The 21751-nt window shown below is 42.0% G+C and overlaps 6 protein-coding genes across 6 annotated transcripts; 3 read left to right on the top strand and 3 right to left on the bottom strand.

The window, feature by feature from the left end:
• Positions 1-140: 140 nt before the first annotated feature.
• On the bottom strand, positions 141-959 carry LOC116926205 (60S ribosomal protein L21). The gene is given in 5 exon segments (XM_032933017.2): positions 141-395; positions 397-406; positions 464-734; positions 802-874; positions 942-959. Coding segments are annotated over 3 exon segments (483 nt in total). The 5' UTR covers positions 727-734; positions 802-874; positions 942-959; the 3' UTR covers positions 141-185.
• A 473-nt stretch (positions 960-1432) lies between these two features.
• On the top strand, positions 1433-2468 carry LOC116926204 (soma ferritin). Its single transcript, XM_032933015.2, has 3 exons — positions 1433-1705; positions 1835-2059; positions 2136-2468. Exons 1-3 carry the CDS (start codon positions 1703-1705, stop codon positions 2319-2321), a joined length of 414 nt encoding a protein of 137 aa, XP_032788906.2. The 5' UTR covers positions 1433-1702; the 3' UTR covers positions 2322-2468.
• A 203-nt stretch (positions 2469-2671) lies between these two features.
• Positions 2672-4221, top strand: LOC116926203 (UPF0462 protein C4orf33 homolog). The gene is made up of 6 exons (XM_032933014.2): positions 2672-2932; positions 3083-3121; positions 3193-3350; positions 3428-3485; positions 3558-3806; positions 3883-4221. Exons 1-6 carry the CDS (start codon positions 2868-2870, stop codon positions 3989-3991), a joined length of 678 nt encoding a protein of 225 aa, XP_032788905.2. The 5' UTR covers positions 2672-2867; the 3' UTR covers positions 3992-4221.
• Positions 4199-12631, bottom strand: LOC116926200 (protein KIAA0100). Its single transcript, XM_045176777.1, is given in 28 exon segments — positions 4199-4382; positions 4477-4581; positions 4647-4859; positions 4921-5126; positions 5189-5282; positions 5342-5489; positions 5547-5703; positions 5706-5773; positions 5828-6456; positions 6458-6679; positions 6743-7347; positions 7416-7600; positions 7663-8131; positions 8185-8374; positions 8438-9013; positions 9076-9423; positions 9843-10019; positions 10081-10217; positions 10300-10421; positions 10479-10999; positions 11058-11164; positions 11231-11357; positions 11441-11578; positions 11643-11766; positions 11819-12003; positions 12065-12271; positions 12337-12463; positions 12519-12631. Coding segments are annotated over 28 exon segments (6300 nt in total). The 5' UTR covers positions 12578-12631; the 3' UTR covers positions 4199-4328.
• Positions 12632-13368: 737 nt separating this feature from the next.
• LOC116927564 (leucine-rich repeat extensin-like protein 5) lies at positions 13369-15262 on the top strand. Its single transcript, XM_032934597.2, has 3 exons — positions 13369-13564; positions 13638-13856; positions 13968-15262. Exon 3 carries the CDS (start codon positions 14284-14286, stop codon positions 15184-15186), a length of 903 nt encoding a protein of 300 aa, XP_032790488.2. The 5' UTR covers positions 13369-13564; positions 13638-13856; positions 13968-14283; the 3' UTR covers positions 15187-15262.
• Positions 15263-16859: 1597 nt separating this feature from the next.
• On the bottom strand, positions 16860-21649 carry LOC116926209. The gene is made up of 9 exons (XM_032933021.2): positions 21485-21649; positions 21078-21194; positions 20743-20972; positions 20381-20679; positions 20069-20314; positions 19771-20012; positions 18748-19705; positions 18240-18677; positions 16860-18147 (listed from the first exon to the last, which is right to left on the bottom strand). Exons 1-9 carry the CDS (start codon positions 21626-21628, stop codon positions 18038-18040), a joined length of 2784 nt encoding a protein of 927 aa, XP_032788912.2. The 5' UTR covers positions 21629-21649; the 3' UTR covers positions 16860-18037.
• Between the last annotated feature and the right edge of the window lie 102 nt (positions 21650-21751).

Genomic DNA, 21751 nt, shown 5'->3' on the forward strand with positions numbered 1-21751 from the left:
TGATTCGTGCAGGTGACATCTGTTGGAGCGAGCCAAGAACCAGCATGAATACTTAAATTATGTATCGCACATAGTTAAAAATAATCTTGAATTCTTCTATAACAAAAAAACACCTCATGCAATTCAAACTAACCAATTTGTTGGGTCCATCCACTTTATTTTAAGTTTCAGCTTAAGATGTACACTTAAGCAATAAACTCATAGGGAATGGGAGCAAGGAAAATTGGCTCATTTTTCTTAGTGGAGACAAAATGAGCAGGTCTTGGCTGCTGAGGCTGACGTTTGCAAGACACCTTGATGCCCTTCTCTTTAGCTTCTTTCTTCAACCTCTCATTGGTCTTCACACGAGTCAAAAAGTCCTGGCGGCACTTGGAGTGGTTTATGTGTTCCACACGTCACATTGATCCTATTCAATAAACCACATTATACAACAGCTTTCCAACACAACAATAAAGATAAGTACCTCTTAGGCAAAATCTTTCCACGAACTTGTTTGTTTACAATGATACCCACAGCGTGTTGTGTGACATTGAAAACTCGACCAGTTTTTCCATGGTAGTATTTGAATGGCATACCCTTCTGGAAGGCACCATTGCCCTTAATGTCGACAATATCTCCCTTCTTGTACACTTTCAAGAAAGTGGATAGAGGTTCAACACCATGCTCCTTGAATTTTTTGGAGAACAAATGACGAGTTCCACGACGATAACCCTTGGAGTTCACCATTTTGGAATCTAAAGTGAAAAAGGTGTAAAAATGGGCCCTTGCCGGCAATTAACACTAGGATTACTTAAACCTTACTTTAAAGATTAAATTGAACAAATAAATTATAAAAATAGATGTCAGATGTTTCTCTCTCAACAATATCTAAGTTCTAAAAAAAAGTCAAACTGAAAGGATACAATCGGAGACTTCAAACATCTTAGAAAGAAAATTCTTACCTTGCTACACGAGGATGGCAGACCAGCAAAGAAAAGACAGATAAAATGGCTGCTCGGAAGCAGGAAATTGCGAGCTTGTCAACTAGAAAAAAACTTACGTTGAAAATTTTAGTCAAATATTTCAACAAAATAAAATTTAATAAGTTTTTTTAAATTATAATATTTAATAAACAACACATTTTAGTTTTAATTAGTATGATATTAATGCATAAACTCTTGCGTTGTCATACTTGTCAACACCGGTCATCAAACATGGCGCTAAATTTATATTTTTTTTTATTTTGCTGTTTTAGAGAGTACATTTCATGACTATTTGATTAATCATTAGTTTAATGCTGAGATTATTAGTAATATTAGTATTAAAACTTTACCCTGTACACAAGACAAATTATTATTTCTTTTATCGAGCTCGTCAATTTCACAATTTGGGAATCCACTCCTGCGTTTCCCATCTCGTTTCCATAGTGACACAATATACATCGTAGATGGTACTATCGAGTATCGACTGCTGTGGATTTCATTGAGTAAATATTTTTTTGTCTTTGAGGCTAAGTTCTGCTCTGTTCAGCGTCACCAGTGCGTGATCGGACAGTTTTCGCCAAAAACCGCCTGATAATTGTCAATACTTCTTTTTCTGCACGTACTTGTGGAAAGAACGTAGAAAATGTCGAAGTGTCGCCAAAACTACCATGACGAAACCGAAGCTGGGATTAACAAACAAATCAATATTGAGCTGTTTGCTCATTATTCTTATCTAGGCCATGGTAACACGTAATAAATTGCGTAACATATTCTAGTGCACAACTATATACATTTCTAGATATGTAGAAATAAGTAAAAAAAAAGCCCTCTTTTTGTCATCAGAATAACAGTGTATTTCCATATGCTTTTAGGCTGCATTCTATGATCGTGATGATGTTGCTCTGAAGGGTTTTTCAAAGTTCTTCATGGACTCTGCTAAGGAAGAGCATGAACATGCTGACAAACTCATAAAATATCAACATTTGCGTGGGGGTAAAGTTGTATTCCAACCAATTGATCGCCCTGCACAGGATAGTTGGGATACTACACTTGCTGCAATGGAATATGCCCTTAACATGGAAAAACAAGTTAACCAGGTCATTCTCCATTCTTACATATTTTAGTTGATGAAGCTTTATACTAAAAATTATGTTCCATTTTTTGCTTGTTAAGGCTTTGCTTGATTTGCACAGAGTGGCTGACAGCCACAATGATTCTCACCTGACAAATTTCCTAGAAGAAGAATATCTCAAAGAGCAAGCAGAATCTATCAACAAATTAGCAAAGTTTGTCACCAATTTACATCGTGTTGGGGATGGCTTGGGTGTTTATATTTTCGATAAGGAATTACAAGAATAATCTAAGAATTGCACTACAATGTGCAATTTTTTTTCAGCAGTACAGTGCTGTCTGAACACTTTTCATTAACAAGGCTGTAGCTTATGATATGTATCTTAACTTTACTTCATTACACTTTACTTAAATATAAAAAAAAATAAAAACAGATTAATTAAATGCTTTTTTATACAGAAATGTCAAATTACACATAGAAAATATCTGGATGAAAGCCTGGAAGTACTTCTGGTTTGGTTCATTGCAAGTCATAAATGGGGTTTTAGGCTACAAAAAATTTTAGAACGAAAAAAAGGATCGTGGATTTTACTTACTTATTTATTTATATAATGTGCAAATCCTTTCATTTGATGCGTCGCCCTGCCAACAAAGTCTTCTGGGTGGGTCTTGAACGAAACTAGTTTCCTCGTCGTGTCACTCGACCGTGGTATACCTCTCGTCTTCATGTTTGACACCATCAGTTTGTTACCAAACTGTCGTGAAGTAAACACGCATTTTCGTCGTTAGGGCAACTTCAAAAAGAATTTCTTGTTTTAAACCTTAGCGTGAACAATGGTTAATAAAGCCAATGCCAAAAGAGGCCTGGTGCGTCACATCGTTATTCTTCTGCTATTTAGGTACTGTTTGTTACATCTTTTGCAACACGCCTAAATTTTGTCTTCGGAAACAACTTAACTGTCATAGCGCCGAGCAATGCTTGTTGAGGTCTATGTCAGGGTTCTTTTAAAACGAATAATAATATAACTTCTTTACTTTTTTAAAATTAGCTTTTCCGTAGCAATGAAGGTTTCAATCGAGACGACTTGGTATAACTATTTCTTTTTTCCCCCTCATTAACATCAGAATTGTAAGGTATCACGAGTTTCGCTAATTATAGGGATAACCAACCTATAGATCACCAACCTGCAATCATTGAATTGCAATCGCTGCATGAAAACGACATTCAAATGAACGTGGAAGGAACATTTTTCAACGATCCTCCAAATCCAGGCGGTGTCCCCGGCGAGCCTTTCATGGGTCTTTGGGACTTTGAAGGTTTTAACACATGATTTAACGTAATTCTATTCGCAGATCAACGTTCTATTTATCTGCCTCCTGTTGATCATTTATAGTCATAGAATTGTTTTTGGCGAATGACGCGAATCAATACGTCGAGGTCGAACTTGGACCGTGAGTTTAAAACAAAGAGATTGTTTTATTTTGCGTGCCAAGATTATCTGACTATTCCTATGTATGAGATAGGTGGGGCCAGCATATTGTTTTGCTGCTTAATGGCGTTCACAAGACTATCCGACACAGTTTACCCTTGCGTTATAAAGTACTGCAACGCACAGAATCCGGTCGTTGGCAAGGTCAAGCTATCATTCCTGCCTCTTACCTACCACCAAATGTGACGAAAATGAATGCTTATGCCATACATGGAAGTGGAGCCAAGCGAACCTACGAAGCTCTTTACCCTGTTCCTCAAGGGCAATTTGAAAATCCAGACTTGTAAGTTTTTCAACTGAATCTTTAAAAACTGAAATTAATAGTGCGGTTTTTTAATGTTAAAATTCCACCAAACAAGCCATCGCCTGGACTTTTTCCGACCGGTTAATGTTTCCGAATTCCTTGCAAAGCCTGTCACTTCGTTTTCAACTATTTGGATAGAATCCATGGAATCAGCTAATAACTGAACTTCCATCAACCACCATCAAACAATTTTTAAACGCTATTTGCAGAACTTTCTTGAAGATCACCGAACCAGATTTCTAAGGAACATTTCGAGCATGAAAATTACTTTGCTGAACTAGAAACTTGGATTCGTGGTGGCAGCGTCTGCGATAGCAAACGTTACATTTTTGAATTTGTGCCAATTTGCAATATAAAAAAAAGGATGGGCCTAGAGTGAAAATTTTTCCATTAACACAGATTTCATTTCATTATTTACCAAGCGAATTTTTTCTGTCACCGAAATTTTAAATTGCATTTCCAATTACCTAGGAAAAACGTTGCGACGTACCACACCAGCCATTACTTTGAAGGTTTCCAAAATCCACCTCTCTTGCTTGAACGAGCATCACCGGGCTGAACATGTTACACAGAGACAGAAAAAAAAACATATCAAATAAAACATAGGTTATAACAACTGGCCATTAAGCTTGGAAAATAGTAGTATCACCATGGAAAGACCACCCAAAAGTAGACGCGCCTTGTCTTCTTCCTGCGGTGTACCACCCTCCTCAACGTGCGAGCGAGGCCGTATTTGTAGTTTTTGCTTTATTGCCTGGTTGGGATACAAACAGGTTTGAGCTTAGTTAAACTTCCTTAAATAGTTTGAAGTTTTCATACTTGTGAGAGAAGGACACGTTTGGAATCATTTTTCATGGCAAGAAATAAATCAAGCCATGTCCATGTGACGTTATGATATTCCAATGTGGGAACAACCAAGGAGAATTCATGGACATCTTCGATGTTTTTCTCTTTTCCTCCCTTATAGGAAACCTTGACAGGGACTTCGGGGATTTTTATGTAGATAAATAACTTGTTCTTTTCAGCTCTTTCCTAAAATGAAATTATCAAAAACTCAATCATTAGGAAAACCAATGCAAGTATATGGGCATACCTTCATTTTTTCAACATCGTCTTCAATCGGAACATAGAAACTCGACTCTTTGCCTCGTTTAGCCTTGTTTACGTTGCTAAAGTGTTTGCCTCCTTTACGATTCACAGTCGACGACTCTGAATGTTCGCCTTCTCCGTCTAACGTTTCGGGGTCCTTTTCAGGGAAGCAGAAGCGCATCATCGTTTTGAAAAATTGATAAGTCATGGCTAAAAACATTATTAGAATTACACTAGCGTTCTTTGAAAAATGTTTGCGTTTCTCGTTTTACCAAATGTGAAAGGCACGACATTAACTTCAAAGATCTCTTTGATACAAATACCTCCGACGGGAGCTTTATCCCTTGAAAACATACGCACAGCGACCTACCAGGAAGGCAATCAGAAGTTAAAAATAAAAGCACTGCAAAGAATGAATAATAAACCTGTCGATCAACTGGCATGTTGCGGTTCAGCTCGGTGGGAACGATGACTTGCTTGTAGATCTGATTAGGCAAAAGATTGGCCAAGCTGACATAACCAATTTCCAACGAGTGCTCGCAAGCATCGTCACTTTTGGATAACTTGTTGTATCTAAAGATATAGTGCGTCTTAGTCGCAATTTCAATCGTCTACGAAAGGAGTGTTTACAAAAAGTTTGTAAGTACGACGTCGGCAATTCCAAGTTGGCCGTCGGCTTCTGTGAGTCGCCATTGGGCGTGCTTAAAATTAATTTGACTTGTCCGAACGGTAGTGACATTACTGCCTTGCCGGGCGGCTTGTAGACGCTGATGAGCAGTTAATTGAACTCTTTGAGGCAGGAAACCATCATGGCTAGCTCTTCATTTGCCGCATTCAACTGCTCCTTGCATTCGTATCTAAGATTCACAAAAAATAAGATCTAATTTTATGAACGACGTACATCAACTTACACTTTGCGTTCGAGCGAATCAAATTCAGCTATAAGCTGTGCGTTTGACGGGTCTTCGGCTAGGGCCCGCTGGAGCATGAAAGTATCTTTCTCCAGACGCCTGAGTTGAGAAATGAGCGAACGGAGTTGGTTCTGAATTTGTTGAACTGGACGTCGCTGATCTTCTGTACTGGACAGTTGAAGCTGAAAGCGTAACCGCTGCAATCGCTCACTAGCCTCTTTTCGATGGGGTTCAACATGGAGCAGGAGATTATTGATGACATCCAACAGCATCTCGTATTGGAGAGAGTTGGTGCAGATATTGAGATCATGGTGGGTCAATGTGAACGAATCGACCGGTTGTTCTCGTTGGGCCCATAAATCCATCACATCGTCGCTGGGTGGTGGAGGTATGTCCATCAACCCTTCTAGATCGTTATCTAAATCAAGATCGAGCGTGTTCTGGCCATAGCTGACGAAAACAATTTCGCAATTACAACGGGAAACAATTCTTTGTAGCTGAAGAGCTGAAGAATCGCATCCGCCAACCGTTTCGGAGATGACGCCTCCCACACTCTGCCCACTTCCAACCATATCGGGTAGATAATCCAGTGATGATGGTGTTTGACTTTCCAGCTCTAGCCGCGCTGCCAATATGATCAGTGCTGAGCCAAAGTATGTTCTCGTCGAGAGCGTCCTGCTCTCCAGCACTTATGGTGGCAAAGTACTGCATGCCATCAAACGAGCAGACCCAAGAAGTCTTAGAGACTAAGCTTCGATCGCGCCATACAGGCGGGTGAAGTCTTTGCAGGATTTTGGCATGAGCAGCAGCCAAAATGATGTATCCTTTTGTTTCACACCCTTTCAGCAATACCTAAGAGAAAAGTATTCTGAAATTCTGAAAGTGTTCCTTACCCATTAACTATATGCAATTTACCTGGCTGTTAACAAGCTCAATTAACCAGTTTAGGTGGACTCCTTCTTGTCCCTCACTAGTACTAGTTCCGGTGACCGCCGGCCGGCTTCCAGTTGAGCTAAGGTCCTCACTGAACACCACGTTACGATGATCGGCCAAAAGTTGCTGAAGCATAGAATCCACTACGGGGGTTGACGTTGCTGCGGTAGTCGACCCGGTAGAGCTGCTGGAAGTAGTGCCAGCGTTTGATTTACAAGGAGTGGGTTGCGCCCCTTCTGTGCTAATCCGGGCTGATGTTCGTGGTTTCATGGGCGAGACGCTCGATTCTGGCATCCTGAGAAGCTTCATCACCTCAGCCGAAAGATTTCTCTTTAGCACTTGCGCTTTTACCCAAGAATCGTATAAGGCGAAAGCCACTTGACGGTTGCTCTTCGTCCATGCGGCACGCAAATCTTGCACGACCAAGCGATGTGTCGGTACAATGGAAGCTGTTCCGGGAGCTACGAAAGGAGGTGTCAGGACGGCTTCTCGCCCGTACGAAACTCGCTGTACACTAAGGAAATAAAACTTCTCTACTGGTTGGCGTAGAGAAACGTTTAACTCGGCGTTATCGTCACTATCGCTACCTGAATATAAAGATGAAAGCAGCAGATTACAACAGTTCATTTGAGGCAGCGTTATTCGGAAAACAAACCAAGAGCACTTTGAAGCCAGACTTCAGCCTCATTCAATTCGCAGTTTAAAAAGACGATAGACCAATCCGCTCGCGGACGATGCTTGAGCCCGTCTTCCACAGCGACTAGTCTTAACGCATGTTCCGAGCTCATTGTCAATCGTCCACAAATGAGTTCGAATCCCCGTTGCATCGACGCCGACATCCTAACACCAATATAAACAATGTGTAAGGTACAGGAATTTCAATCCAAGATATCAGAACCCACCAGTAGTAAATGTGGAAGCGGTGGAGGCTCAAAGCCAAACGCACCGCCTTATAGTGGCGTGAAAGTTGGCTTTTACGGGGCTTCGTATTTTGAAATAATGGGCCGCGACGGGTAGGTCTTGACACACCCGAAAGAATACACTTTAGGTTCTCGAACCATCGTAATGTAGAGCCGTAAACCAGAGCATGGACTTCAGCTGCGCTGCTATTCGAACTAATAACACTTGCTTTGGTTTCTAAAGAAACGGCCAAGGTAACACTCTGCGATCGGAAAGCGCGATATGAATCATGTTCCTGATTGCTGGAATACTCCGGGATTCTGTTGGGAGCACATGGCTGTACAGCAAGGTGTTCGTTGGGATCCGCCAAACAGTGCCACGTCAATCCGATGGTTAGTTTCAATCGCGGTAAATGTAAGAGGCGACAATCATCGTATTTAGATGCCGTTCGGACATAGACATTAAATTCACCTAATGAAACGATGCAGCAAATTAAGCTTCCTGAATAATTCAGCATTCGCTACCTTTCAGGATGAAGTTGGCATTTGTCCAATCCATTGCCAAATCAGTCCAAGTCAATTCCATTTCTTCTGTGGTGTTGTAAGGATCCAGTGATGTGTGAAGCAGAAGAGTTAACTGTTGGACGGACAGCGTTATGCGACCATGAAAAAGCAGGCGCATTTTGTCCCAGAAGGGCAAGGCTGGACTCGGATCCTTTTCGTATGTAAAATCTAAATAAATTCTTTACTCTTGCTTGTTGCATTTTTAAATTTTTACCTTGGACGGAGGAGAAACAAAATCCCATGCAAGATTGCATTGTGCTATTACTGGTTCCCAGCAGGCTCCGTAGGCTAGTCGCCAGCTTTCGGCATCACAGGAAAAATCATGGTAAAATTTAAGTTGGTTCATTCCCCGTTCAATCTGTACGTCGCTCCAAGGAGGTGCTATGAAGACGTTGCAAGTTCGTCGGGCTCTCCACGAAGACTGCTGTTCAGCTCCAGCCAGCCGACCAAACAGTAACAGTTCGTGTATGTCAAGAAGCGGTTGAGGGAAATCTCGAAGTAAAAATCGCAATTGACGAGAGGTTGCGCGGACTGCACGACACCATAATGTGGTAAATTCTAGTTCTTCATCTGGCCATGGACTGTCGGGATCCATTTCTTGAATATTGCGGACGACATTGGCGTAGCCGTGAAAAGAGGGATCGGCTAGAGCTACCAAATCAACTTCTTCCATTTCCCAGCGAAATAGAGCTGTTCGCATCGGCCTTGTCTCATACATTCTCTGTGCTCGCTGAACGAAAATTTCCACATTTCGACCTCCCAGATTTGCATAAAGTTCGTCAATTTTACCCTAAATTTAATCGAATTTACTACTTTGGTCTGGCTAAGCACAAACAATCAGCAGTAGCTTACTTGCGTTAAAAGTGGATGTGTTCTTCGCAGTTCTTCAATTTTTGCATCCAACATTCGTTTACGCTTGAGGCTTTCACGGAATTCATCTTCTCGCAATTCATAGTTATCGCGAAGTTTTACCTCAAACGGGTCGTCACATAACACCATTGAGAATTTCGCGACAGACAGACGAATGTCACGATAAAGAGGTTCCGTATATCCAGCAGGTCGCGGTTTTTTATGCAACAATTTTAGCCACTTGAAGACGCTGACCATTTCCTGTTGGCACGCTTCGGAAAATTGGTAACGATAAGGGAAGCAAACACGTAAACCAGCTACACTGACAAGCCCACATTTGTTTGTGATTGCCTTAATAAAATCGAATTGATCAGATATACATTTGAATAAAATAAAAGTTTCGTTACCTGGCAATCAAAGCTAAGTCTTTCCTGTTTGAGATCTAGATCGTTGTCAGCCAGCTTCCAATTTAATCCCTCGGCTTCAATGATGGAATGGCCGTCAAAAAGTAATGCACAAGCGCGGCAAATTCAATTCAAAAGTAGTTCTTGGATGACCGTTGACGACGGCTCGCGAGTCGTCTGTGAGATAATTTAGTGCTTTAAGATAATGAAAAACAGTTAAATTAAATGGCTTAAGTGAGCTACCGGCTTGAAACTGAATAGTGTGAGCAGGAGATAGTATTGCACAAATGGTTGTTTTGTGTTTTAGGGAAACGGTCCAACTTTGTTTGGTTTCAGATTCAGATTGATTGGGAGATGAGGATTTTAACAGGTTTCGGTTGGGTGAAATGACCACGGAAACCGTTTCCATTCTTCAATCACTTGTAAGACAGCCATATGCAGACGCGTATCCCAGTTAAGGCCAAGCTGATCCACGTCAATCGTCCCCGACTTGGCCGATTTGCGCAACGATAACTGAAGGCGCAACAGTTCAAGGTTTCCCTTCTTCTCATACCGAATAAAACTGTGTCAGAAAATATTGAATATTTGTAAAAATAAGGGCTACCTTAATTTCAAACGATTTGGCGCAACTAAAAGGAGCTCCAGGAACTATAAAGAGCCCTTTAAGCCCCTCTATAGATGCTACCGTTTTGTCTGGTTGTTGGTCAGCAGCTAAAGAGTCGACACGGAGCATTAGAGCACCTAAACGAAAAAAATGGTAGCAATACAGATACACTGCAAAAAGCGTTTAACGAATCTGTTGTCACTATTCGGATAACCTTACATTCTTTTTTCATCATCAAAAATATATTAGCGCTGGCCACTGTGAGAGAATGCGAAACGCGTAGTGGGGTTTTCTCTTCTGGTACCGATACATCTTCAACTTTCCCCCACCGCGGCAAATCTCTGCATAAAATTTCTCATTAGAAACAATATTGTTTGGATATCCTCTAATTGTAATACTTTCGAATGGCAAGAATGGTTTCGATAAGATTTGGCGACCATTCGAAGCGGAGGACATCTAGCAATAACTGGCTATGCATCGAATCACTCATTCCAAGGACTCCTAAACGCCTTTCTATTTTTCCAATTACGAGTCCGACGTAAATAGGTGAATTCCAGAAGTGAACTTTCTTTTGACCGGGATCGGACGGCGTTCTGTTGCCTAAACAACACCAGACTGTTTCACCTTCAAACTCACAACTTAATCCACCAGTCGCCGGGTGATCGACTAGTTGAAGTTGCACGTGTGTTATGCCACTCCGCAGCGGTAAGGCATCCTGAAACAATGCTACAGCGGAAAGGTCCCACACTTCAAAATTGAGCGTAAGTGGGGTTTGCCGGGAAGATGCAGTTTTATCTTCAGATCTGGCATTTTTCTTCTTGGAAAGTATTAGTTTAAACCAAGGTAATAACTCGGTATTTGAATAAACAATTGCAATGCGATTTGCGTTCACTGTTGAATCGATGTTACCAGAAAAAACCTATTTCGACAATATTTAATATTTTATGGATCAAACGTGATGATATAGATTGTTAGACCTGAACAGTTGCGTCCAATTCGCTCAAACTAAACCATCGTCCAAATTTAGTTTCGGAATACAGCATTTGAATGTGTAGCTTGACATTGGTATCAAACAAACTGTCGCCTAATAGGTAATACAACATAATGCGATGAAGGTTAAAAAGTTTATGCGAAGCCAAAAGTTTCATACCACTTCTAGTATCTAACGTTGTATCAGCCGTCACTTCCAAGAGATTTAAAGAAGTACGGACAAAAAAGGTTTCGTCCTCATGTCTGTACAACTTAATTTCGATGCCCGAGACGTTAAACTCGCATTTCTTTGAAGATGAGAAAATAGGAAAAAAAGTGGATAATTCTAGAAGTGAAATGTCTGAACATTTCTAATAACAAGATGACTTACGCGAGGAAAATAGAGAGACCAATTTGCCAAGTTGTTCTTTTGAGTAGGACCACTTTCTTGTACACTTTTTGCTTCAAGAGCCTTCAAAAGTCTGTCATTAACAGACAGTTTTGGATTTGAAATATTTAACATTAACTTCTGAAACATCACAAACATATTAAATGAGAATAAGACAACAAAACAGGTAAAATGAGGGGTTTACCGTGACAGCAGGTAAAACGGGATCAACATGAATTTCGGTTTGAACTCCAACTGAAAATTCTGATAAGCAGGGCTGACGTGATCTTGTATCAATAGAATGTGAAGAATGGGTGATCTTTCCATCTCTAGGTATATTGTGAATTATTTACATGAACCACTAGATTGTAGGCTTACTACCTTTCATTGGTGGCTACCGTTTGAAGAAGACGGAATGAAAATGCATCAACTAGCCCACAGAGTGCAATCTGCGAGCGTGGTAAAATACTTCCATCTAAGCTCAGATTATTGATAGAAGCGTGGACTAACTGATTGTTGTTTAATTGAGCAACAATAGTCACATTGCTGATTGAGACACACATAAACTATTAAATTGCATAGACAAATGTCAATTACTGTACCATTTGATACAATCAAGGCTTTTACCTGAACAAATGATGTCAGAACAGGTAAAATTTTTTCAAGCAGATTAACTCTGTTGGTTTCACTTGGGTTTAGTATGGAAGCTTCATGTGATGTATTTCTATTAGCACTACAGTCTCTTGTGAATCTGACATCTTCTATCAGCAATCCAAGTAATCTCTTAGTGTCAGCATTTACAAATGATGATGTTAGTCTCACTTTATCAATATGCTGCAATTAGGATAAATTTGCTGATGTAAAAATCCTGATTAAAAAAAAATGTGGAAATATCTTACCACAGTGAAATTTTTGAACAAAAAATATGTGTTTTGAACAGAAGGTGGAAGAAGGGCGACTTGCCCAAGACGAACTTCGATTTTAAGCTTGTGCGTGAAGATCAAGTTTAACGCATATAAAAGGAGACTAAGGGAACACGTTTTTAAGTGACCTGAGTTTCAAAATAAAAATAATAACTCACCGTTTAAAAAGAAAGAAAAAAATTACGAAGAATAGAAGAAACCATTGCAGGCTACCCATTTTAATTTATTTACAAAATAAGTCGTCTGATTTTGAACAAGGCTCGACTAGACGACTACTACGATGCCATATTTACTGAAATTCGAATTAGAGAGAAAATCATGAAGAGAAGTCCATGTCCAATTGTCCATGAAGTGAAGGAATAGAAGAAGCTAGAACTTAGAAGGATTGAACTGAAGGCGTGAACATTTGCGTGATTCTTGATCTAATGCCCCACTAGGTCTAGGATATAGGATAACTAAATGAATATAAATAATTTTTCGTTTCACCCGTGCGCAGATAACATCAGCTTTATTTGAAAATTAATGAACTAGCTTTTCCACAACGCTATAGTAGGCTAGTAGCCTACACGTTTACTTGAAACCAAAATGCAATACGTAAATCCAACTACTATCATTTTAACCGTACCGTACTGTCTTTCTTTAATTTCAATCGGGCATGTTCCACTTTTCTACGTGTAGACGAAAAGATTGTTTACGCATAGAAGTACAAATTTCTCACGGCAAGCCAACCTTTTACCTGAGTTTTGTTTTAAACTATTATTCATGCCTTCATAGCATCAGCTGGAAATCTTCCAACCAATGAACCTCGATTCAGAAGCTTAGCTACGATATCATTAATCAGTTCAGTGCAATAATGTCATTTTTATTTAGGCCCATGAGAATAATAATTCAAACGTTTGGAAACCGCTGAAACTGGGATCATTCCCCTCGCGCTACTGGGAGTACATATGGTACATCATTCAGAGAACTGTGCTAGTGCCCAATGAGATCCACAAATGATTTTCTGGAACCAATTTAGCTATTACTTTCCAATTAATTGTTGGAGTGCCAAGGTAATTATTGCGACCTTTGGCACTGGTTGTCTCATTTGCTTTGGAAGTTGTATAAATGCCTGGTATATTCTGATTTTTCTATCACTCGCCGAGTTGAGCTCAGCAACATCAGAACAAGAAATCAATCTCTTCTCCAGGATGAAACAGCACATGTAATTTAACTTTCTTATTTGAGGAAAATTTTTAATGTATTTCAAAGTAATTGCATGTTATTCTCTTCTACAGGTTCACTGTAATTTTCTTGCTAGTATTGGGTTCAGTTCGAGCTCAGTTGAAAAAAACTGGTGGTGATAGTTTTGCTTCTTTAACGGAAACATCGGAACAAGAAAACTCGCCTGTGTCCCGACTTAACATTGCTGAAGACGCAGCGGGTAGACAATCTTTGCCAATGCTACCTCAACCAAGCCAGCTCATGCGACATTCTAAACAATTGCAACCCTCAAGGTATCATTTTCCACCGTTTGCAGAAGTGGCTCACCTAGCCATCCCTTCCCAAGCTTAATGATTTATACAAACGTTTTATTTTGCGATTCGCACTATGTATTCCAAAAGCAGTTCCACTTCAGCCATTTGCTACTGTAACGAATTCTGCTGCCGCTCCAATGGGTTATCCAGCACCTTCTTCTGCTTCGATGAACTACCCCGCGCCAGCAAACATTGCTTATCCTCCTCCAATGGCACCTACCCCTGCAACGCCTACGTATTCCGTCATTACCCCACCCAGACCACCTGCCCCGGTCACAACCAGCTATGGCACTCCTGCGGTAATGAACTACTCCATGGCTCAACTCCCTACCCCGGCAGGTAGCTATGACCTATTCTCCACCTTCGTTACCCTCACCAGTACCTTCCATTACCTTCACCCGCTCCAATGGGCTATCCTGCACCCCCGACAGCTACGTCTTCGCCAATGGCCTATCCTACACCATCAGCACCAACACCAGCACTTAATGGATATCCTGCAGGACCTTCATCACTCGTAGCTATGGGCAATCCCGCACCAATGACACCTCCGGCTGCAACTATGGCACTTTCACCTTTATCAATGAACTATCCTGCTCCACCGGTAACTACACCCACCCCAACAGGCTATCCCGCTCCTCCGACACCTGCACAGATGAACTATTCTGCACCTATGGCAGTTACACCCACACCGATGGGGTATGCCGCACTTCCTTCAGCACCAGCAGTTTATCCTTCATCTCCAGTAACTGCTCCTGCACCAACGGGCTATCTTGGAACTCCATCCACTATGTCCGCGATGATGTTAAATTCCGCACCTACACCAGCACCGGCGAGCTATACTGCACCGCCAGTAGTTACACCAGCAGCGATGGTTTATCCTTCACCTCCAGCAACTATGCAAATGCCAATGGGATATTCCGTAGCTCCAGCCCCTGCGCCTACCCCGATGATAAACGCCGCACCTTTGTCACTTTTACCGGGACCGATGAGCTATGCTGCACCTCCTATGGCTACACCTTTCCAAATGGGCTACTCTGCACCTTCTGCACCTACACCAGCACCGATGGGCTATTCCTTACCACCGGCAGCTATACCCGCAGCAATGAGCATTCCTGCACCACTGGCCCCTACAGCACCCGCAGCAATGGGCTATCCTGCATCTGTGGCACCTCCACCTGTACCAGCGAACTATCCTGCACTTCCAGTGATCCCAATTTCTGTGACATCGCCTCCTCCCTATCCAATGAGTGCCGCAATTCCTGTAACTACTCCTCGTCCTTATCCGATCAATTTCTCTTCAATCTATTAATGAAACATGGCCTTCCTTAATGTTGAGAGGTATGCAAAATAAACAATACAAACATAAAAGAATACTAAAACGATAATTCAAAGAGAGCAACGATTTTAGTATTAGAGGATCTGCTGCTTTTTGTGTGTGAACGAAAATAGTATAGCAACAATTTTTTAGGAAAACATTTCTATGTTTTAATCAGCTTAAAGTATTCACGGTTGAGCGCCGTCGGGAACTGCCCCCGAGGCCATGCCCGTGCTCCTTTTTGGCCCGTAGGCCGAGGCGGAAGTTAGTTCCTCAAGTGATCAAGTCACTTAGTATCCTACTACTTTCTTCTTTTTTTTTTTTTTTTTATTTTTTCTTTCTTTAATACTAGCATTGTCAGGACGTTGATTCGCTAGGATGCGAATCCAACGAGCACGAAGTACGGTCACAGTATTGGAGGAATGACCGTGTGCTTGGTTCGTGGTTTGGAGTCACAAGTGGTAGGCGGTGGTAGGTGCATGCTGACGTAATCTTATTACGTCGGGGTACCCATTGAGCGGCGCGTGAAATGCGGTCTACCGACAACCCCAGTGCTACTGAATTTTTTTTGTAACACCACATGAACATGCTACCACTCGAACCACTGCACCAACCCGACAATGAGTTCCTACTCCTAATAATTACCTAGCATTTGTCCACTCTACTGTCCTCGCAATGAAGCAGTTTTCGTAAGGCGATCCAGTGGCTATGGTGGGAGGGGGTTTACGGGATTTTTTTTTTTTTTTAAGACGTAGGCCACGTTACCTGATCCCGCATATTATGCGTACTGCCGTGCGGTTGGGGACTTACCACAGGCAGCTCGGGACCAAGCAACGCATATGCTACGTCAGACATCTTACCCCTTACCTTCTTGGGAAAAAGAAATGCAAATTATTACCTTTTAAAGCTGTGTCCCGCTCGCCTGCTTCCTTTTCTGCTTTACAGCAGTTCTTCTGTAGGAGGAGTATCACTCCTACATTAAAGGAAATTACGTCTTGAAGTTACAATAATGATACGTCAGTTGTAATTTTGACCACCAGGTGGCGTTACCACGGCCTGAGCGTCTACTGTGTTTTAGGTGTGCTAGCCTAGCACTGCTAGGGCATTTTGCTATAGGGGAAATCTATTTTTATTAATGGGCATATCGTTTCATTCCATTAGTTAAATCAAACCACTTTTTGTTTTGTTCGAAAGAAAAAATTCAATATCGTATACGTGTTAAATATCGCCTTCGTCAGGCGGATAAGTTTGGAACCCATTTCCTGAATTCACATCGTCCATCGAATTTAAAATCTAAATTTAAAACTTACAGTTCCCATTTCCTAGCATGAACAGTCAGCGTAAGTTGCATTAAATTTAAATCGCGAAAGCGTGCTAATCTCCGTCAATGCACCGTAGACATCCAACCAAGTCGACTCCAAAGGCCAGACATCTCAATTCCCGGTGCTGTCGTCTTCCGGGTCCCGTTTTGGAGCCAGCCGTCTTTCACGTCAGACGAAAAAATTTCTACAAAACTGGTCACGGATCTCTTGTTAAAAATAGACACGTGGATTAAAAGAATCTCGCAGACCGTTGGAGCGATCTGTCTTCACATTCTTCAGCAGAGTGCACTTTAGTTTACCGTCAACTGCGTATTCCTGGTGTGGAAAGTGAATCGGAAACGGAACTTTTGTTTTTAGCATTCTTTTACTGTTCCAGCACACGACAAACCAAGAATACAACGGGAGGGAGGATGGGAAAACAAGAGTGAGCTTGACAAGAGGGGAAAAAAACTAACAAAAACAAACAAGAAAAAAAAATAAGTCAACAAACAAACAAAAAAATGGAAATTAAACCAATACATGAACGGAAATTCTATATGAGAAACAAAAAACGATGCATGTTATTAATTTGGATGATATTCCTTTTTTTTTTTTCTTTTTCGACAAACATATTTTTTGTTTTAGAGACAAAGGAAAAAGAAAACAATACAAATTCCACAACTAGCGTGCTGACGCTGTATAATTGGAAAAGAAAAATAATTATCAGACTGGGATGACGACGGCTAAGGGGGGAGAGAAATGGAAGAAAAGAAAAACGGCTCACTCTCGTATCCCCGAAATCAAAAATAAAGGACGGGTGCAAAGATGATTTTTTTTTTTTTTTTTGCTTATTTGTTTGTTTGTACTTTTTTTTTTTTTGCTTTATTTTGTTTTTGTTTAACGTAGAGAAGAAAGTATTCAAATAACAATGATCAAACTCATAGGAGGAATTACTGGAAAACGAAAGGAAATGAAAGAGAGCAGGATCGCAATCAAATTAGAAGCTAGAAGCTAAACGGAGTTGGGATGGGCCAATTAGACGAGGGAGAGGGAGGGATTTCACCATTTGTCTCGCAAAAAACGCAAACGAGAGAAACCAATCTAAGAGAGGTTTTCTTTCTCTCGATAAACGATACCCTTCGTCCTCCACGACTAGACGGCTGGAACATCAACAAACAGAAAATCAAGAGTCAAAATGAAACATACATACACACTTGGAGAAAAAAGAGAAAAAAAAAAAAAAAAAAAAAAAAAAAGAGAGAAAAAAGAAAGACGAAGAAAGTCACACACACAACCAAGCACGCACATAGGCGACGTCGGGATGTCCTTCGCGATTCGCGTTGGACGTGTCGTCACTGATTTCACAGGCGATTCTAGTATTTAGGGTGCCCGATTTGGACGCGCGCGCACACGGTGCACTCAAGTTCGGTCTGACGAGCGAGTCACACTATTCACACACAAGTAAGATTCCGATCACAAAGTTTGCCGCTCAAATCCGAGAAGCAGCGAGTCTGAATGCCGATTTTCCCCCGAAATTCTTCACTTCACTCCAACGTGTACACACGAATACTCGATTGAAGCGCTAGACCGCCATTACTACCGACGCCACGTTGCTGTTGCTGTTCATCCAACTTTCGTTCAATTCGCTTCCAAGCTGCAATGCAATTTGTTTTAAAAAAATATATATACGCGCGTCATTAGGAAATCAAAAGCAGATGCTTAAATGTAGGAAAACCGGCGCCATACCTTGACTGATGAAGTCAACTATTTCGTACGATCGTCGAGAAACGGGAGGATTGAGCAGTTCCGGTCGTTCGCGATAACGAGACGCGAAATCGACAGCAGTGGGTGTGGTGGCCATCTCGGGAGAGGACGACAGAGGAGTCGAAGTCGGCGGGAAGAACTCGGTCTCTAGTTTGGTCTCCGAGCTTGGTTCTGGGGAGAACGATACCATAATCGGTTCCGTGTATGCCTCTGGCGAACTTAGAAGGCTCGACTGAGTTTCTTTTGGCGGCTGAGGCGGCGTGGACGGTTGTACTGAGAGAGCCAACAGCTGTTCGTTTAACTCAAACCCAAATGTCACGTCAACTTGGGTGCTGGAACTCGATCCGACAATCACGACTGGTGGAGTCTCGACGCTCGGTGAGGCGGGTGGTAGGGAGGCGGCTCTTCGCAGAGGGACACCTATCATAACGGAAAACATGACCAAAATTAGAAACCACGCGGTACTACGCAAGTTGTGATGCAGACATACCTGAAAGGGTTGATCTGGGCGCTACTCTGTTGCAAGGCACGTTGGCCGCAGCGGTAAATGTCGCGGCAGGGGCAACAAGATCAGTCAAAGGAGCAGGACCAAGTGGATTTGTTCCGACAATTTGGATTGCAGCATTGGTGGCACACTGTTGTTTGACATCGATAGGCTGACTAGACTCAGCAAGGAACACTACGTCACTCTTGGTGTGGTGTTGTTGTTCAGACCGCATAATATCGGCGTAAGAAATTGAGTTCCCCGACGGAGGAGGTTGTTGATACAAGGGCGGGTGAGGGAAAAGAGGCGCCGAAGGCTGGACGGGCAAGGAATGAACACTGTCACCTCCATCAGAATCCAAATCTGACGGTTCAGAGGGTGGAACGCTCGCAACCATTTTCTTGGCCGCTTCATTGCTGCCGCCGAGTCCGTTTCCAACTGTGCCTCCGCTAATCTGAATGGCGACTTGGCTTCCTGATGCATTACCAGGTGGTTGACGAGGAGGACGCATCATCACTGAAGGAGACGAAGCGTTGTAAAACAGGTTCATGTGAGACTGCTCTAGCAACTCCTTGGTCTTATTGCCGGTAGTTGAGTTTGAAAGTGAGTTACGCTTCTTGCGACGCTGCCTCTTCGTCACGGTTTGAAAGTCGGCGGCTGCTGCCGCAACGGCAGCTTCGAGCTCTTCAACGCCTTCTGCTTTGGCTCTGAAAATGTAGTCATCATCTTTCCTAACAGGGGAGTTGACAGAGTCGCCGCCTGCCGTATCAGAGTCTTCCGAATCTTCTTGGTTTGGATTGGTTTGACGATGAAGCAACTTAGAACTCTTCTTCTCCTTTGGTTTCATTTTGGAAGACGATTCTTTCACCAACGTTCCGTTGTGTTTCAGACCAGCCTTTTTATCGGTTGCTTTTTTGCCGTTATTCTCCGATGATTCTATGTACTCGAGCAACTCATCGACGTTCTATGGAAAATAAAAGAGCGTTGAGCAATTTGTGTTTCAAGGACCGAACAGCGGGACGAACTTACGCGATGTCCGACGAAACCCGGAATTTCTTTTGCATATAAAACGTTTTCGTCTTTGCCTTTTTTCTTGTTCTTGCCGCGTTGAGCCCCTTTGGACGTCGAAATTCCGCTCCCATTACTCACCGATGTCATATTGAGGGTGCTTGTCCCAGGCGGGCTTGTCCGTTGCAAGAGAGTTGAAATGGACGTTCCATTGACGCTCCCGAAAGGATTGCCGTTCTCATCCATACGGGTATCGCTAACACCTGAAAAGATAGGGCGTCGTGAAGTTATAGCTAAATTTCATGTGTGGCCTTTGTACCTCCAGTATGACGGTGAATTCGCCGCTGGAGAGGTATACCATCTTCAACCAAGGATCCATTAATTGTATTGGGCCTGTTTACTTCTTGATTGGCAGTAGCGTCAAAAGGTACAAACGGGATCGCTGCATCAACTTCGCATCGAATAGTACCGTACTCTTTTGAACCTTTTGACAAGAGGTTTTTCGTTAGCCCAACGTGCTCGGAAGAACACATTTCTGAGTCCTGCTCCATCGGTTCTATACCACCTATCAAAAAGGAATTTAAACACATTAAAGTTTGACTAGCGAAACAAGGTTACGGGCGTGGTGTACATGTGGAACTTGAGGGTTCAGTCCTGCGGACGGGACGATTATTCCAACGCTCAGGAAATTTGTCTTCCGATTCAGCCATTCCTTCCATGTTAATCACGCAGTCATGGGTCAAACGGGAAGATTCGGTATGAACGTTTTCTGTACTCGTCAAAACTAATTCATCGAGTTTGACACTGATGTTCGAGCCTCTTGCTACATCACAGGGCAAAGATCCTCCTTCCCGTTTGCGTGGACTCCCGAGAGTCGAACCGCTGTCTGATGTGTCGTGACGTTTTCTCCGGCGCACACTACCCCGCTCACTGTAGACAATACTAGGTTACAAATTGAAGTAAAACAGGACCTTTTTCATGCAAAAGTTGAACCTCTGGCTATGAGATGAAATATTTTGCAAAGATCCTCCTTTTCTGTTGCTGCCTGCCACAGTGTTTGATTGAACTGAAGATACTCCTGAATTTAGATGAGAAAATGGTACACTGCTCTCCTTTCTTGATCTTCGTCTGCGCTGCTGAGTAGCAGGGTTTGATGTGTTCTGAGTTGGTCTGAAGGCAGGAGGACTTTCTTCACCAGACTCTTGAGTCTCCCTTAATAAGGCCTAGAAAAAATTTTTCAAAATGAAAATATGCATTCGCTGTCCCCAAGACAGATGCTAATTCTTGTCTTGATTTAAAAAGCAAAAACTTTGCAAATAAATAGTTACTTGAAAGAGTTCGGATCCTTTCTCCCCATCCCGTTTTCCACTATACTGCAACACTTCGTCCAATAGGGCTTGTAGTTCAGCTTCTGGAAGGTTGTCTATTCTGACTATTTCTGTTGCCTGTATATGGAAGAACGCAAACAGCATTTTAATAAATCCATCCACCCATTACTCTTTGATGGCCCCATCTGGTGTGGTCACACACTTCAAACTAATTCAACTAACTTAAAGACAATTTGATTTTTCCATATTTCCCATTCTTGAAGCAACTTTTAGATAGAAAAGCTACAGCCACCCAAATATTTTTGTTCGATCATCGTGACAAATATATAGAAATGAAACACACAGTGACGGAATTGGCAAAATGCAGCCCACCACCATAAAACGAGGATTTTGTCAGGCGTATTCACCTTTTTAGGTTGTTTTTTTGAACCGTTGACTGAATTCAGTTTGAGGGCTAGTAGTTTATTCCTGACTTTTGCGCTATTTGGCAGAGAAGGCCCGCTGGCTGAGGTTGTTTCAGCAGTTAGCAAGTCAGTCGAGGGCTCAGCCATCTTGATGTGAATCGAGCTCACTAATATTTTAGAATCGATTACGGAGAGGGAACCGATTCAATAAAACCTGCAGATAAAGATTTCTTCTCGTAAATACTTGTTACCGTTCGTTTAATGGTGCAT

The sequence above is a fragment of the Daphnia magna genome, linkage group LG7, assembly GCF_020631705.1.
Source record: "Daphnia magna isolate NIES linkage group LG7, ASM2063170v1.1, whole genome shotgun sequence".
Lineage (NCBI taxonomy): Eukaryota > Metazoa > Arthropoda > Branchiopoda > Diplostraca > Daphniidae > Daphnia > Daphnia magna.

Coding starts and splice junctions, on each gene's coding strand:
- LOC116926204 (XM_032933015.2), top strand. Junction 2,060..2,135: donor TGGAAAAACAAGTTAACCAG/GTCATTCTCCAT, acceptor TTGCTTGTTAAG/GCTTTGCTTGATTTGCACAG.
- LOC116926203 (XM_032933014.2), top strand. CDS start 2,868: ATGGTTAATAAAGCCAATGCCAAAAGAGGCCTGGTGCGTCACATCGTT. Junction 3,122..3,192: donor GTTTCAATCGAGACGACTTG/GTATAACTATTT, acceptor CGCTAATTATAG/GGATAACCAACCTATAGATC. Junction 3,486..3,557: donor GTCGAGGTCGAACTTGGACC/GTGAGTTTAAAA, acceptor TGTATGAGATAG/GTGGGGCCAGCATATTGTTT.
- LOC116927564 (XM_032934597.2), top strand. CDS start 14,284: ATGGGCTATCCTGCACCCCCGACAGCTACGTCTTCGCCAATGGCCTAT.
- LOC116926209 (XM_032933021.2), bottom strand. CDS start 21,628: ATGGCTGAGCCCTCGACTGACTTGCTAACTGCTGAAACAACCTCAGCC. Junction 19,706..19,770: donor CGGGTTTCGTCGGACATCGC/GTAAGTTCGTCC, acceptor TATTTTCCATAG/AACGTCGATGAGTTGCTCGA. Junction 18,678..18,747: donor GCCCAGATCAACCCTTTCAG/GTATGTCTGCAT, acceptor CCGTTATGATAG/GTGTCCCTCTGCGAAGAGCC.